Here is a 15,891-nt window from a genome sequence, read left to right on the forward strand (position 1 = left end):
CTACCCTTGATGGAGGGAGGTAACATAGAAAAAGGAGCAGTGGCCAGTGAGAGGTATTTTGGCCCAGAAAGTTATAGGGATAATGAGTAGATTGACATATGTCACCCAGTAAAAATGGCAGAGTTGATTTGATTGTGGTCAATAGTTCTAGAAACAGAGAGGAGAGGAAAGGAGTACCCTTTTGGAGGAAAGGATGCTGATTAATCTGTGGAGGAGAAGGCCAGAGAATTGGAAGTGAGATGGAGCCATTTTGAGATGTTTTCTTTGCACCGTGCTACACAGTTTTACCTGTGTATTCCACATTTCAAGGGTGTTTGAAAAATGATGGGATCATATTTCTCTCTCCAACTGATTACTCTTCTATTTTCTGATAACTAAAAATGTCCCATGTCACATACCTCATGAATTTTTCTTCCATAAATGTTTGCCTTGTTTTATATTGCTTCTTGCCATCATCCACAACAGAATGCTTTATTAGTATAAGGCTTCTCTTTGTTGCAAATTCCTCACATGTTATTGCCCTTTCATCTAGAAGTTAGAAGTTTAAGATGTGTGAAATTTGAGAGGGAATATTTTTTAAGGATTTGAAAAAAAATTTCCCAGATGTACTTTAAGCCCTCTGTTAATTTTAGTCTTTTTCCTGAATTATAATAGCCTTGCTCAAGATATGGCTAACTTCACCTTTTCTTTTTCCAGATGCTCTTTTGCTAAAATATTCCAAGAAATCAAAATTGTGGACAGCCCAGGAAACTGCTGTATATTTTGGTGACTACCTGGTTGTAAAGAAGAAAGGCAAACAAAGGAATGCCTTTTGGATACACCTCCTTCATCAGGAAGAAATTTTGGGAAGGTATTGCTCAAAAAAAAGGGGAAAAACCTGATTAATGTAAATGTAATTTGAGGGAGTTCCCTGACAAACTTGATGAGGTCTCATAGAGAGGGGTTAGGCATACCCAGTAATGCCTGGCTGAGAGGATTAATGACATTTTCTAGGCCTTATCAATCTATATGTACCACACTGAGGTTGAGGGTTTGAACTGGTTGTCTTGGGCTATCGTTAAGTCAGAGTCAATCCTACAGAAAACCCAAAGGACTCATAGGAGCCCCATTAAACCAACCCCGTGCTATATTGCAGTCTATAAGAATCCAAAATAAGATCCCAAGATGTAACCAAGCTCTAGTGCTACAGAAGATTGAGTTCAGCTGCTGTTGCATCTGACTCATTCCTCAAAGAATTCCCACTATAACAGACTGGAAAAATGCTTATCTCACTGTTGCTTGAAAACTTTTAGTGAGGGAAGAACCTATTACCTTCTGAGTCAGTCCATTCCACTTTTAACACTACTTTCAGTAGTATTACTTTTCATCAAGCCAAAATTTACCTTTTTTCAACACCCAATCATTGCTCCTGGTCCAGAGGTGGGGAACCTGCAGCCTTATGGCCATATGTGGCCTTCTAGGACCTTAAGTGCGGCCTTTTGACTGATTCCAAATTTTTGGTCAAAAGGCCACACTTAAGGACCTCGAAGGCCGTATGTGGCCTTAAGGCTGCAGGCTCCTCACCACTGTCCTTGTCCAATCTTTTGGGGACAAACAGAACAAATCTAGCCCTTCTTCTGAAGCCTTTCAAGTTCTTGAAGGCAGCTCTCATGGCCCCCCCTGAGCTTTGTCTTCTCTAGGATAAGGATCCCCAGTTTTTTTTTCACTAAATCATACAATAGCATGGACTAAAGGCTCTTCACCATCCTGGGTGCTCTCTAATTTATCAACATTCTTCCTTAAACACGGTGGTAGTCGTGGTGGTGGTGGTTGTGATGGTTGTGGTAGTGGTGGTGGTTGAGTCATTTTCAGTTATGTCTGACTCTTCATGACCCCTTTTAGAGTTTTCTTGGCCACGATACTGAAGTGGTTTGTCATTTCCTTCCCCAGCTCAGTTTACAGATGAGAAAACTGAAGCAAACTAAGTGTCTTAGGCCAGATTTGAGCCCAGGTCTTCCTGACTCCAGGCCCAGAGCTGTATCCACTATGACCCTGAACTAAACACAATATTCTACTTATGGTCTGACCAGAGTAGAGTAGAGAGAACAATCACCTCCTTTTCCCTGGAGACCACGCTTCTTTAAATGCATCCCAAAATCACATTCCTGTTTGGGACTCCCACTCCACCCTGCTGACTCATAGCTTATAGTCCCCCATATTCCCAAGCTCTGGGCTTGCACTAACTCTCCCTAGAAGAGAAACAAATTTAAGGTTGCTAGAGCAGCAATCTCTTGACATACTGGTAATTCCCATCTTAAAGTCCTTACTTACTTAGTAAGCCTAAATAAGGACTTGGACTTTTCCAGAAGGGAAATATGCTTGGGGTTCCCAGAAAGGCAAGCTCCTTGCCCACTGGAACTGCAGTGTCTCAATAACTCACTGTAAAAGCAGAGAGAAAAGCCCGGGTTTTTGTTACATATATCATCCCTGTTACTCCTTCACTTCTGGGACTATATGCGAGATCTCTCTAAGAGGTCGGTGTTGCCCAAGTATACTATTTCCTCCTCTTTTAGAAGACTGTGTCCCAGGATTCTCTTTCTCTCCAAGTTGGGTCCAGGCTCTTTCACCACTATCTTTTATCATGAAGCTGATAAAACATGCAACTTTATCGTGTATTTCCCCCATCCCTTGGGACTTAAGTTATCCATACTTTTCTCAAAGTTTTCATGCCTATGCCTATTCCCTGTCTTGGGAACTTTCCAAGTAAGAGCTGCCAATTTCCCACTTTCCAAGTAAGAGCTGTCAGGGTCCCTTTTTAGGACCAGCACAAAGGAGTAGCTCTCATCCATAACAGCCATATTCAACCAAATCATTCCTCATTGATGAGACTTTATCTCTCATTCTCAGTGAGGAGTGAAAGGGTGGCTTCAAGACATTGAAGACATTAGCCACGTCCTCAGTCCACTCAACGAGGTACCAATGCGCATGTCTATAACCTCTACTGGGAACCAGCACCTTCAAGTTGAACAAGCGAATCACCTGATCAGTCCTCTGCATATTTTTGTTTGTCCTTCATTCTCAAAGAGGATCATGACATCAAAGAGGTGATGCCATGACTTGCAAGTGAATTGGATTTAAGTGATGGAGGGCTGTGCAAAGTCACTAGCCTCACTTTCTCCTCCAGAACCATCTGAGTCCAGTGGCAAGATCAGGATGACTGGAGATGGCCCCACTATCCTCTGCATAAAATAAACACAGGCTTTCTGTTGAACTGATTATTTGTGGGTTTTTTAAAACTCACATACTTTAGTTTAGTCTTATAGATTTAGGGCTAGAAAGGATCCAGTCTAATCCAATCTAACCCTCTCATTTTTCAGATAAGGAACCTGAAGCTAAGTCACTTTCCCAAGATCACACAGGTGGTAAGCATCGGAGTCAGGATTTGAACAAAGGATCCTCTAAGTCCAAATCCAGGGCTTTTCCCACTGAATCCCACTGCCACCCAATCCTGGCATTAATGGGTGTCTGGTGCAATGCTTCACTAAATAGACTTTTGGGGCAGCTAGGTGGCACAGTGGATAGAGCACTGGCCCTGAAGTCAGGAGGACCTGAGTTCAAATCCGGCCTCAGACCAAACACTTGACACTTACTGGCTGTGTGACCCTGGGCAAGTCACTTAACCCCAATTGCCTAATTAATAAATAAATAGACACTTTCTCTTTATAGTCAATAGCATTGATAGAAGGGAGCTCAGGATCAAATTATGCTCAGCTACTATTATGGCAAAACCATTGAAGTCACTAAATAAAGGAAATGAGGCAAAGCTATAATATTACCTTGTGTTTGTATAGAGTTTGTATATTGTTATGTTTCGCAAAGCCACTCAAATACATTGAATCAATTTCTTCTCCTATTCTGCCCTGAGTTTAGGGAGCTCACTCCAGTTTCTGTTTGTTTTTCTCCCCCATAGATATGTTGGAAAAGAATATAAATCACAAAAAGGACTTTGGCACCATTTCGTTGATGTGGAGAGGCAAATGACCGCACAATACTACGTCACAGAGTTTAACAAAAGACTCTATGAGCAAAAGATCCCAACACAGATCTTTTACATCCCTTCCACAGTACTGCTGGTAAGAAATTCATGATTAATAGCGATAGGGATGGACTCCTAAGCAAAGGCCTCCCTGAAAGGATAAACAGGAGACACCATGGTATGGTAGAAGAAGCAAAGGCTCTGATCACAGGACCTGTATTCGAATCCAATTTCTGACACGTAAAATCTGTGTGACCCTAGGCGACTTACTTAATCTGCCTAGACTTCGGTTACGCCATGTGTAACTCCATCTTGGACATGGTGCTTTCTGAGTGCCTTCAATTCTAGATCCATATATAAATATAGAAGGCAGTGTGGCTTAGCCTTGGAGCCAGGAAGACCAGAGTTTAATTCCTGCCTCTGATGCAGATTGGCTGGATGACCTCAGAAAAATCATTTAACCTCTCATTACTCTCAGGCCATACATGAAACATCAGATCTTCATCTGCATTGGTCAAGATAATCCCTTCACTGGGATTTCCATAGAGTAAATTCCTTCAGGACAGAGACTGTCTTTTGCCTCTTTTTGTATCCCAAGCACTACTTGTATTTTTTATACTCAGCGCCTGGCACATAGTAGGCACTTGATAAACGTTTATTGATTGATTGGTTGGTGTGCTGGAGCTGATTCTTACCGACTCAAGACAACCAATTGTTAAGTTTTCAATGTGAGCATTTACCTCTGGAAATTGGCAAATTAAGTGCTGATTTATTGTTTGGATGATTGTCCAGTCTTAAGAAAGTGATGGAGAAACTGTTGATAATGCAAATTATACTTAAAAGTGTGTTTTGCATGTATTTTTTGGAGAGTCTATTGTTAAATATTTACCAGCACACCCCACATGTGTGTCTGTGTGTATACACACACATATATCCATACATATATATACACACATACACATATTCACAGATATGTGTGTGTATATTATACATAATATATATTATATACATGTATATTATATACATATAATATACATGTGTATTCACACAGATGTATATATATATATATATACATACATACAAATACATATACATAAACATAAACATGTGTGCCAAGACAAAGGAAGCCTGGGAGTTTCTGAGCCACTCATAGAAAATAAGCTTCCTGGGATTTGTGGACATATTCTGGTGCCAGAAGACAACAAGGAAAGGGATCTACTCTCCTGAACTGAATATAATTAAGCTGTTAGAGCCTTATCTCACTCACTGGCCTGATTAAGGAGTTACTTGTCTGGACAGAATTTTTTACCACACTGGGAATGGGTAAATTTATCCCTTTTTACATATGAGAAAACTGAGGCCCAGAGAAGTTATATGACTTTCCCAAAGTCACACAGATAAATGGCAGAGGCAGAATCCAAACCCAAACTTAAACAAGGTCGTCTTTCCATTTTAGTTTCCTGATTCCCTATTTTGTTAAGACCACTTTTTGTTGCCTTTCAGATTTTAGAGGGCAAGACCATTAAAGGATGTGTCAGTGTGGAACCTTACATTTTGGGAGAATTTGTTAAACTGTCCAATAACACGAAAGTAGCAAAAACAGAGTACAAAGCCACAGAATATGGATTGGCTTATGGACATTTTTGTTATGAGTTTTCCAACCACACAAATGTTGTGGTTGATTTACAAGGTACGTATCAATATTGGCCACTTCCATCATTTCTTAGCCAAACATAATCTTGCATACTGTGTATGTAAATGTCTGCCTGTCCACCTCTCTACATTCCTGATAATAATTATTATTTTAAAAACAGATTGCACCATTTTAGGATGTAAAATTCTTCTCCAGATTAAGACAGACAGTTTCTTTTTTCATTTTGTAAATGAGGCTCTAGTATCCTAAAAATGTTACTGCTGCTTTTAAAAGTCATGATTAAATTCAATTCAATAAACATTTATTGAGTAACCACTGCATACAAGGTGCTAGAATGTGCATAATCTCTGAGTGGCTCTGGTTCCATGTAACCCCAGATTCCACTATAAAATCATGAATCACCATAATAAATCTCTCACTAGCAGAGTTAAATGGTATTGATTCCTTGCTTATTAAATTTTCTCCAGCATTTCCTTCTTGCAGACATTTACCCTTACTGTACAGATGAGATTGTAAGATGCCTCCACAATCAAAGAGGCTGGCCAATTGATCTACAGGGCAAGTAGGTAATAGTTTTTGACAATAACCCTCATGAAAGTACCAGCCTGGTTTCTTTTTTTCCTCTTGAGGCAAAGCTGGTCCAAGCGTCTGAGTTGGTGTTTCTAAATCAATCTTCTTATTGTAACTACCTTTCAAAAGAAAGAGTGAGAGTCAAGTGAGACCTCTGTGTGACCAGGCGGAGCAATTCCAATAAGTCAGGTTATTTGGGTGGCTTTCCCGGAATGTTTTTGTTTGTGTTCTACTATGTTACATGTGTCTGTGGGGAGCATCTCACAAATAAACTGTATGGAAAACTACAACAAGCCTTAAGGCACTTGTGCCCCAAAGGTGTAGGCAGTGATGTCTGTGTCATAATCAGTAACAACTGCATCTTCGACAATATCTCCTGAATCCTTCTTTATTTTCTCATTCATATCTGTGGTAGAAGTCGTGCAACCCAGATGATGATAATGTTGATAATGATGATGATGATAAACAGTTACATAGGGTGTCCCAAAAGTCTTAGTGCAGTTTTAGCATTTTAAGGCTTAAAAATGCTTTACACATACTCATTTTCTCATTGATTTTCACAACAAGGTAGGTATTTCATTAGTAAATAAGGCTCTGGTAGCATAAAAATTTTACTACAGCTTCTAAAACTGACAGTTCAGTTCAATCGGCCTATCCCCATTGTTTAAATATGAAGAAAATGAGACTGGAGGTGAAGTAACTTACCCAAAGTCACATAGTTAGTAAGTGTCCAAGGCAGGATTTGAGTAGCACAGTAGATAGATTTCTGGGCCTGGAGTCAGGAAGATTCATCTTCTCAAATTCAAATCTGACCTCAGACATGTACTAGTTGTGTGGCCCTGGGCAAGTCACTTAACCCTATTGGCCTCAGTTCCCTCATCTGTAAAATGAGCTGAAGAAGGAAATGGCAAACCACTCCAGTATCTTTGCCAAGAAAACCCAAATGGAGTCATGAAAAGTCAGACCCAACTGAAAACTGACTGAACTCTCTTAATTCCAAGTCTCCACCTACCTACTAAAGGTAATAGTTCCAGTGAAAGATAGAGAACTAGAATTGAGTGAAATATGTTAAAGATTTAAATGCATACTTACATTTAACTCCTTTTATTACTTGCATGGATATTTTTGGTTTTGGTTTCTATAAGAATACATAGTAAAAACAAGCAAACAAGCAAACAAACATGTTAACCTGGCATTTTGTCCAAAAGAACTCTGTTGACTCCACCATATGCATTTATATTACAATGACCATTGATATTCAGAATGATGACCTAGGTGCACTCAGCAACCTTGAAGTACCTTCTGAATCATCAAAGAAACATTATATTATGCTCAAGTACAATTTCGGTGTTCCAGGAGTAAGCCTAGATTTCTTTTGTCTCATTGTGGCTTACAGATGACTTGTAGTTTTTCAATTGTTTTGGTCATGTCTGACTCTTTGTGACCTCATTTGGGGTTTTCTTGACAAAGACACTGGAGTGGTTTGCCATTTCCTTCTGCAGCTCATTTTACAGATGAAGAAACTGAGGTAAACAGGGTTAAGTGACTTGCCTAGGGTCACATAGATAGTAAGTGTCTGAGGCCAGTTTTAAACTCAGGAAAACGAGTCTTCCTGACTCCAGGCCCAGCACTCTATACACTGCACTAGCTTGCTGCCTGTAGAGATGACTATAGATTCATAAAGGCCATGGTAAGAAAATTCAATCATTGTAAGGTCATCCCAAGCTGCAAATTATGGACTTTATTGTTATAGAATCCACCTAGTCATGTTCAGAGAGGCTGACCAAAAACCTAGTGTGAATTTCTCTGAACACAGAAACCCATGAAACCATCTGATGACATCACAGATCTTTCAAGTATTAAAATAAGAATAGAGTCAGTATTCATCTTAAGTTTATTTTATTGCATTCTGGACCTTAGAGAGTTGGTAATCTATAAACCCAAATATCGAATTCCTCATTTATTCGAGAGGCAGCTAGATGGCAAAGTGGATAGAGGTAAAATCCCTGAATCCAACCTGAGCTCAAGTCCCACCCCAGACACTTACTAGCTGTGTGGCCCTGGGCAAGTCACTTACCCTTTGCCTGCCTCAGTTTCCTCATCTATAAAATGGAGATAATAATAGCATCCACCTCCCAGGGTTGTTGGGAGGATCAAATGAGATAATATTTACAAAGCATGTTGTAAACCTTAAAATGCAATATAAACATTAGATCTTATTATCAGTCTAAATGTTATAAAATGGGCCTGGGAGATTGATTGGGGTCAACTCTTAGCATAAATGAGTTCCTCCAAACACTACATTCTGTTAACATCTTGGCTATCGTAAAATTTACTAGGTATCTTTCTAAGTCAAAGGTTATTAACCTTTTTTATGTGTATCTTGGACCCCTTTGGCAGTCTGGTGAAGTCTATAGAGCTCTTCTCAAAATAATGTTGTTAAATGCATAAAATCAAATATATAAGATTACAACAGAAGCCAATTATATTGAAAGACTGTCAAAAATATTTTTAAAACAAGTTTCACATACCCCAGGTGAAGAACCCCTACTTTATATAAGTATATTCTAGAAATGTTACCATTCTACAATACTGAAATGATATTTTGTAAGAAATCTAAAACTCAAAAATTCTTTTCTTATAGGTTGGGTGACCGGTAATGGAAAAGGAGTCATCTACCTCACAGATCCCCAGATTCATTCTCTTGATCATAAAGATGTGACAACTAACTTTGGAGAAAGGGGCATTTATTATTTCTTCAACAACCAGCATGTGGAGTGTAATGAAATCTGCCATCGACTTTCTTTAACTAGACCTTCAATTGAAAAACTTAGTTAGGCACATATTCCCCTTCAACGGCAATATAAATGAAACAATAAATTAGGTCTACAAAATGAAAGTAGTCTAGGTAAAAACAAAAAAAAAATTCAGTTAACTATCTGCACATCATTAATAAGTAAATATACAGATGTTTAATTAACATTGTTTTTAAAATACATCTGAGTAATTTTTTTTTGTTTTTACCTTTTGAGATATCATGAATATATATTCTATTATTCTTGGCTCTTTCCAATTGTTGTTGTTATTATGAGAGTGCATTATTATTGAATAAGAAAGAAGGATAGGAATAGAGACCACACTTGTGGTTTCATTGTATAGGAAGCTCCCAAGTGAAGAAATTCTCTCTACAATGTACCTTCTCTTTAACTTTGAGCCTTAGAGAGTTACCCAGAACCCTGCAAGGGTAAGAAACTGGCCCAGAGCCATATAACCAGTATATGTCAGAGATTCTTCTTGGCTTCTGCTTTCTAGTCACTATACCATGTCACCTGTAGAATTTTTAACTTCCCTAAACTCAGAAAAATCTGTATTCAAAGTAAGTCCTCTGCCTTTAACCCATGTATTTGTCCTAGGTATTTTCAGATAAATGTTATTTAGTGATAATTATATCCATTCAACTCCCTGTCCCAGAATCCCTTGCTGTAAAGGCAACCTATGGTACCTACCATTAGACACCTACCAGTTATGAATCACCTCAGGGCTAAACTAGCTAACCCCAATATTCCCTGACCAAATGACTAAAACAGTCTCTAAGTGGAGCAGAAACATTTTACCCATCTAGGGGTCTCTTGGACCAAAGTCCAACCCAGATAAAAAATGAATTCCTCTAAGGAATATTATTTTCATAAACAAGTATTATAATCAAATACACACAAATAAAAGATTTTTATCAGCAATTAATGATGAAAATATTTGGAGTAAGGTGATGGGATATTTCATTGTATGGGACTTCTAAAGAATGCCCAGATGTTGTCAGATAGCAATATGACCATAATGGGTTTTGATGGTCTGTTTCTTATGGGGTTTTCTCCTCCCCCCACCCCACAACTTTTTGGGGGGGCAAGGGAGAAATAGGTCTCTATCTCACTCAGACTAGAAATGCTGCAATAACTCACAGCCTTACCCACTGCTGATTGACATGAAAGCTTTAACTTTCTTTTCTGATCTGAGTCAGTCTGACCTTCTTAAGGACCGTGGTGGCCACCAGGGTTCATTACAGTGTTAATTGGCATTAGTGCAGACACGTGATCAGCTTTTAGTCCCACCAAGTTTTATAGCTCAAGCAACCCACCAGCCTCAACCTCTGCAGTCGCAGGAATTACAGATAGGGACCACCAGGTCCATCAGCATTCTCCCTCATGAAAATGTTCATCAGCACATGTGTTTCCTGGAATAAGGTGTACTGGGGCTACATGACAACAGTTATTTTGTAGAGACCAAAATGTTGTCCCTGGCGACAGTAGTAAAGACATGTCCATATTTTCCTTGTGAGAATATGTCCACTAATCAAGTCACGGCCTAAGTTTCATTTCTCTGAAAGATGGACAATAACACTCTTCCAGGCTTTACCTTTTCCCCTGCCTGCTCCCATTCCTGGCAGACCTTCCTCCCTCCAAGGTCTTTGCTCTGTAATTCTCATCACTACTTTGGATGATTCTTCTCACCCTCACTCGGAGCATGGCAAACACTGAGAAGGTGCATAATGACTCCAAAAGATGAGTGACTCCAACCTGACCCCCTCTTTTACCATAATTTTTATCCTGTAAGATAAGGGTGCTGCTAAGTTTCTTTAGTTTCTTCTGGTTTGGACGAGACCCTCTCTGTAGGACCTGCGATCTCCTCTGCACTCTTGGTTTTAATTGAAAGTATAGGAGCAAACCAATGCAGCTAAAATTTAAAGGCAAGCCCTAAGGGAAAAAAACAAAGACAATCTTTGTAGAAGGTTTCTCTAATAAGGGTGTTCTTTCCAAGATATCTAAAATAACAAATTCAAATGTATAAGAATAAGAGCCAGTCCCTAATTAAAAAATAATCAAAGTATATGAACAGGAAGCTTTCTAAAGAAGAAATCCAGGCTTTCAACAACCAAATGAATAAAATTCTCCAAGTTAACTAAAAATTAGGGAAATACAAATTATAGCAACTCTGAGGTTCCACCTCATGCCTATCAGAAAAACAATGTGTTTTTGGCAAAGTTGACCAAAAAAGGAAAATGACAAATGTTAGTGGGATCATACAAAAACTGGTATGTTAATATGCTATTGGTAGAATTGTGAATTGGTTCAGCCATTCTAAAAGCAATTTGGAACTTTGGGGAATATCCAAAGAGTCACCAATCTGCATGATTTTTGACCCAGCTATACTACTACTGGGCTAATTCACCAAAAAGATCAAAGAAAGAGGAAAAGGACCCACAAGTACAAAAACATTTCTGAAAGCTCTTTGGCTTTGGGTAGCGGCAAAGAACTAGAAACTAAGGTGGTGCCCATAAATTGGGGAATGGATGAACAAGTTATGACATATTAATATAATGGGATATTAGCATCTCATAAGAAATGACAAAAGGAATGGTTTCAGAGAAACCTGGGAAGATTTGTATAAAGTGATGCAGAGTGTTGTGAGCAGAATCAGAAGAACAATTTATACCAGACAAACATTTTTGGAAAAATTTAAGACTGCTGATCAGCGATGAATCAGGATTCCAGACCATAGATGAAGAAGCAAACTACACACCTCCAGGCAGAAAGGCGATGAGTTCAAAGTGTAGAATGAGAAACACTCTTTTGGACACAAAGTAGAAATCTCTTTTGCTTCAATTGTGCATATTTGTGACAAGGGTTTTCTTGTTTTTTTTTCTTTTTTTCCAATGAGGGAAGGGATTGGAAAGGGGCAGAAAATAAATATTTGTTCATTGAAAAAATAAAAATGAAATGAAAGTGTCTGTATAAAATGCATAGGAGAAAAAAGAAGAGAGGCCAAAAGGAAACGCATATAAGCAAGAAAGCTTTGAAAGTTACATGTTAGATGTATTATATTAATTAAATGGGAAAGCAAGCTACATATAATAGAAATTCTCAGTTTTATGTACAATCCTTTTTATATTCTACTTTGTATGTGGAAGTGCTTATTTTATTTGGCTTCTGTTAAGTTCACAACAAAAATAAAATTTTTTAACATTTTTTTAAAAAAGAAAGTATGTTCACTGATTTTAATTGGAAAAAAATTTTTACATCAAATACCTCTTTTAAGCATATGATATCCAATCTATATAGAGAACACATATATATACAACAAGAGCTCAGAAGACTGACAAACTACTAACGCCCACATGAAGATTGTTCCAAATCATTAATAATAAGAGAAACGTAAATCAATATACCAAGTTTCCTGCCATGTAGCTAAGCCTGTTTTCCTCCCTCCCCCACAAAAGACAAGGAAACTGACCTGGAGACATGATTGGCCCAAGGGTCTAAAGCTTAGGCAGTTGTCATGGATTCTTCGTTGTCTAAGGGCATAAAAAAGGCCAGCCCATAACTTGACAGATGTCCAGGCTTACGTGTCACCAGAGTTTGCCCTGTTGACCAGACATGATTCTCCATAGAGACAAGGGGAACTATATCTACCCACACTAAGTATTGTATTCCTGTTGAATATCCTTTCCATGTAAGTAAGCTAAGTAAGGCTAAATAAACCTCATTTTGTTAATAATTAAATGTTCCACATTTAATTCTTCTCACTGGAAGCCAATCTTGAGCCCCAATATAGAATGTCTAAATCCCACTTTAAAAAAATTCTATAGTAACTTATACTTTTGATTACTCACTATATCTTGATGATTTCAAAATTCTATTTAATTCTTTATACATTTTCAGTCAGTCAGTCACCTAGCATTTATTAAATGCCTACTGTGTGCCAGGTACTGAGAAGTACTGGGGATACAAGGAGAGGCAAAAATAGTCCCTGCCCCCAACAAGCTCATAGTCTAATAGGGACCAGTTTTAAATGGATTTCCTTCTTTCTGGCACTACCCATTTTAGCTTTTTCCTAATGTCTGATTTCCATCATAAGTTCCATCTTATTCTTTCCTCTATAGTATCTTGTTGAGTGACTATAAAGCTGAGACTAAACAAAATAAAATAATTGTTTACTTCAAGCTCAGTTTTGAGCCCCTGCTAATGTTTGATATTTTAAGGCAATGTCATAATCTAAACAAGGCATTGGACCAGATGGCCTCCCAGGACCTTTCTAACTCTTAGATTCTGTGATAAAAGCAATGAATTTTAGAAATAGATGTTTTAATCTGATGAAAATTGGTTCATTTGGCAAATGCAAATCACTATTTGAATACAACTATAAAACATTCTTTATGGAAACAATGACCTAAATAATTGGAAAAATATTAATTGCTTATGGGTAGATAGACCAAGCCAATATAATAAAAATGGCAATGTTACCTATATTCATTTATTCAGGATCATACAATTCTTACTACAAAAAGACTTCTTGATAATCATAAGAAATAATAACAAAATGCATTGAAAGAAATAAAAGGTAAAAAAAAAATCTCAAAGGAAATGATTTAAAAAGTGGGAAGGAATGGATCATAGGAGTGCTAGATCTCACACTACATTACAAGCAGTAATCATCAAAAAGACTAAGTACTAGTTAAAAAATCAAGAGATCAAGTAGTGGAACAGGTTTTGTGCATGAAATACAGAAGTAAGCAAACCTGGTAGCCTAGAATTCAGTAAAGCCAAAGACTCCAACTACAGGAATAAGGACTCACTACTCCACAAAAACTACTTGGAAACCTAGAATGCATTCTTGCAGAAATTAGATGTAGACCAACACCTGACACCATATATCAAGATAAACTACAAACAGATACATGACAAATATAAAAGGTCACATCATTTAAAAGTTAGAAGAATAGGGAAGAAATTACCTTTCAGATTTATGATAGGGAAAGAGTTCATGACCAAACAAGGTGCAGAAAGGATCACAAAAGATCAAATGGATAATTTTGATTACATATAATTAAAATAGTTTTGCATAAACAAAACTAATCCAAGCATAATTAGAATGGAAATAGTTACTGAGAAATAATTCTTTGCAGCAAGTTTCTCTACTAAAGGTCTCATTTCTAACATACATACGGAATTTGTTTCAAATTTATAATAAAAGTAATTTCCCGACTGATAAATTGTCAAAGGATATGAATGAGAAATTTTCCAAGGAAGAAATACAAGCTATCAATAGCTATAAGAAAAAATATTCAAAATGAAACAGAGAAATGTAAATTAAAGCAACTCTGAATTTCCATCTCACACACATCAGATTAGCAAAGATGATTTTTTAAAAAAGAAAAATTATGGGGCAGCTAGGTGGCACAGTGGATAGAGCACCAGCTCTGAAGTCAGGAGGACCTGAGTTCAAATTTGGCCTCAGACCAAATGCTTGACACTTACTAGCTGTGTGACCCTAGGCAAGTCACTTAACCCCAATTGCCTTAAAAAAAAGAAAATTACATATGGGAAGGGCTGTAGGAAAAAAGGTGCATTAATGTACTATTAGTGGAACTGTGAATTTGTTCAGCCATTCTGTAAAGCATGTTGTAACTATGCCCCAAAAATTGCTAAACCATGCACGCCCGTTGACTCAATGATACCTGTCTTAAACCTATACCACAAAGAAGTCAATAAGAAAGGACCAACATGTACCAAAATATGTGCAACAGATCTTTTTGTAGTAACAAAGAACTAGAAATTAAGGACTTGTTAATCAACTTGGCAATGGTACAATGAATTATGGAATACAAATGTAATGGAATATTATTTTGCCATAAGAAATTATGAAAGGGATGGTTGTAGAGAAACCTAAAAAGATTGGTATGAACTAATTCAGAGTAAAGTGAGCAGAAACAAGAGAATAATTTTGGCAGAAACAACATTGTAAAGATAACTTTGAAAAACTTAAGAATTCAGATCAATGCAATCATCAACTACCATTCTAGAAGACCAATGATGAAGCATGTTATACATGTCCCAAAAGAGACATGCTAGGCTCAAGATGTAGAATGAGACACATTTTTGGACATGATCAATGTGAAGATTTTTTTCCCTTGGAATATGCATATTTATTATAAGAGTTTTGCTTTTTTATACCCCACTCCACCCTCACCCCTATAAAAGCAGTGAAAGAGAAAAATTTGCTTAATTTTTAAAATAATTTTTATAAAACAATAATTTTTGTGTAAGTTTGTAGTTTGAAATTGAGAGAGAGAAGAAATTAGTCCATGGGAAAAGAGATTTTCCCAATTTACTTCAAGTCAAGGGCTGAGCAAATTAAAAAGACAGTTTTTATAACTTGCAGTATTTCTAAGAGTATCTTAAAACCTACCCTCTAGACTGCCTTTGAACACAGTGGGAGAAATTTTATAAGGAAATGAGCCAGTAGCAGAATGTGAGGTAGGATGTTAATGTAAACACATTCAGATGCCTTAGGTACATAGCTTGGTATTACACACAAACACATACACAGTGAAGTTCTGGTAAATGTTTAATAATTGGCTCTCCAGGGGGTAAAGGCATGCTTGACATACTTTTAAATGTAATCTGCATTACTAACATTTTCTCTACTACTTTTAAAAAATCATTTAGTATTTTATTTTTCCTTGTTATGTGTAAAATTAATTTTTAACATTTCATTTTTAAAAATTTGAGTTCCAAATTCTCCCTCTCACTAAGAAGGCAAGCAATTTGATATAGGTTATATATGTGTAGTCATGCAAAACGTTTCCATTATAGTCATA

At 37.3% G+C, this 15,891-nt stretch overlaps 1 protein-coding gene across 11 annotated transcripts in view; it reads left to right on the forward strand.

The window, feature by feature from the left end:
* ALPK1 (alpha kinase 1) overlaps positions 1 to 9,178 on the forward strand; it is a 158,882-nt gene extending 149,704 nt beyond the window's left edge. For all 11 annotated transcript variants that reach the window (XM_027837413.1, XM_027837411.1, XM_027837412.1 and 8 more), the window contains 4 exons: positions 697 to 850; positions 3,950 to 4,112; positions 5,519 to 5,705; positions 8,884 to 9,178. In XM_027837413.1, coding sequence (XP_027693214.1) covers positions 697 to 850; positions 3,950 to 4,112; positions 5,519 to 5,705; positions 8,884 to 9,077 — 698 coding nt within the window. In that variant the 3' untranslated portion in view covers positions 9,078 to 9,178. The remainder of the gene's footprint in view (positions 1 to 696; positions 851 to 3,949; positions 4,113 to 5,518; positions 5,706 to 8,883) is intronic.
* Positions 9,179 to 15,891: the final 6,713 nt, after the last annotated feature.

Source organism: Vombatus ursinus, unplaced genomic scaffold, assembly GCF_900497805.2.
Source record: "Vombatus ursinus unplaced genomic scaffold, bare-nosed wombat genome assembly UNPS02014821.1, whole genome shotgun sequence".
Lineage (NCBI taxonomy): Eukaryota > Metazoa > Chordata > Mammalia > Diprotodontia > Vombatidae > Vombatus > Vombatus ursinus.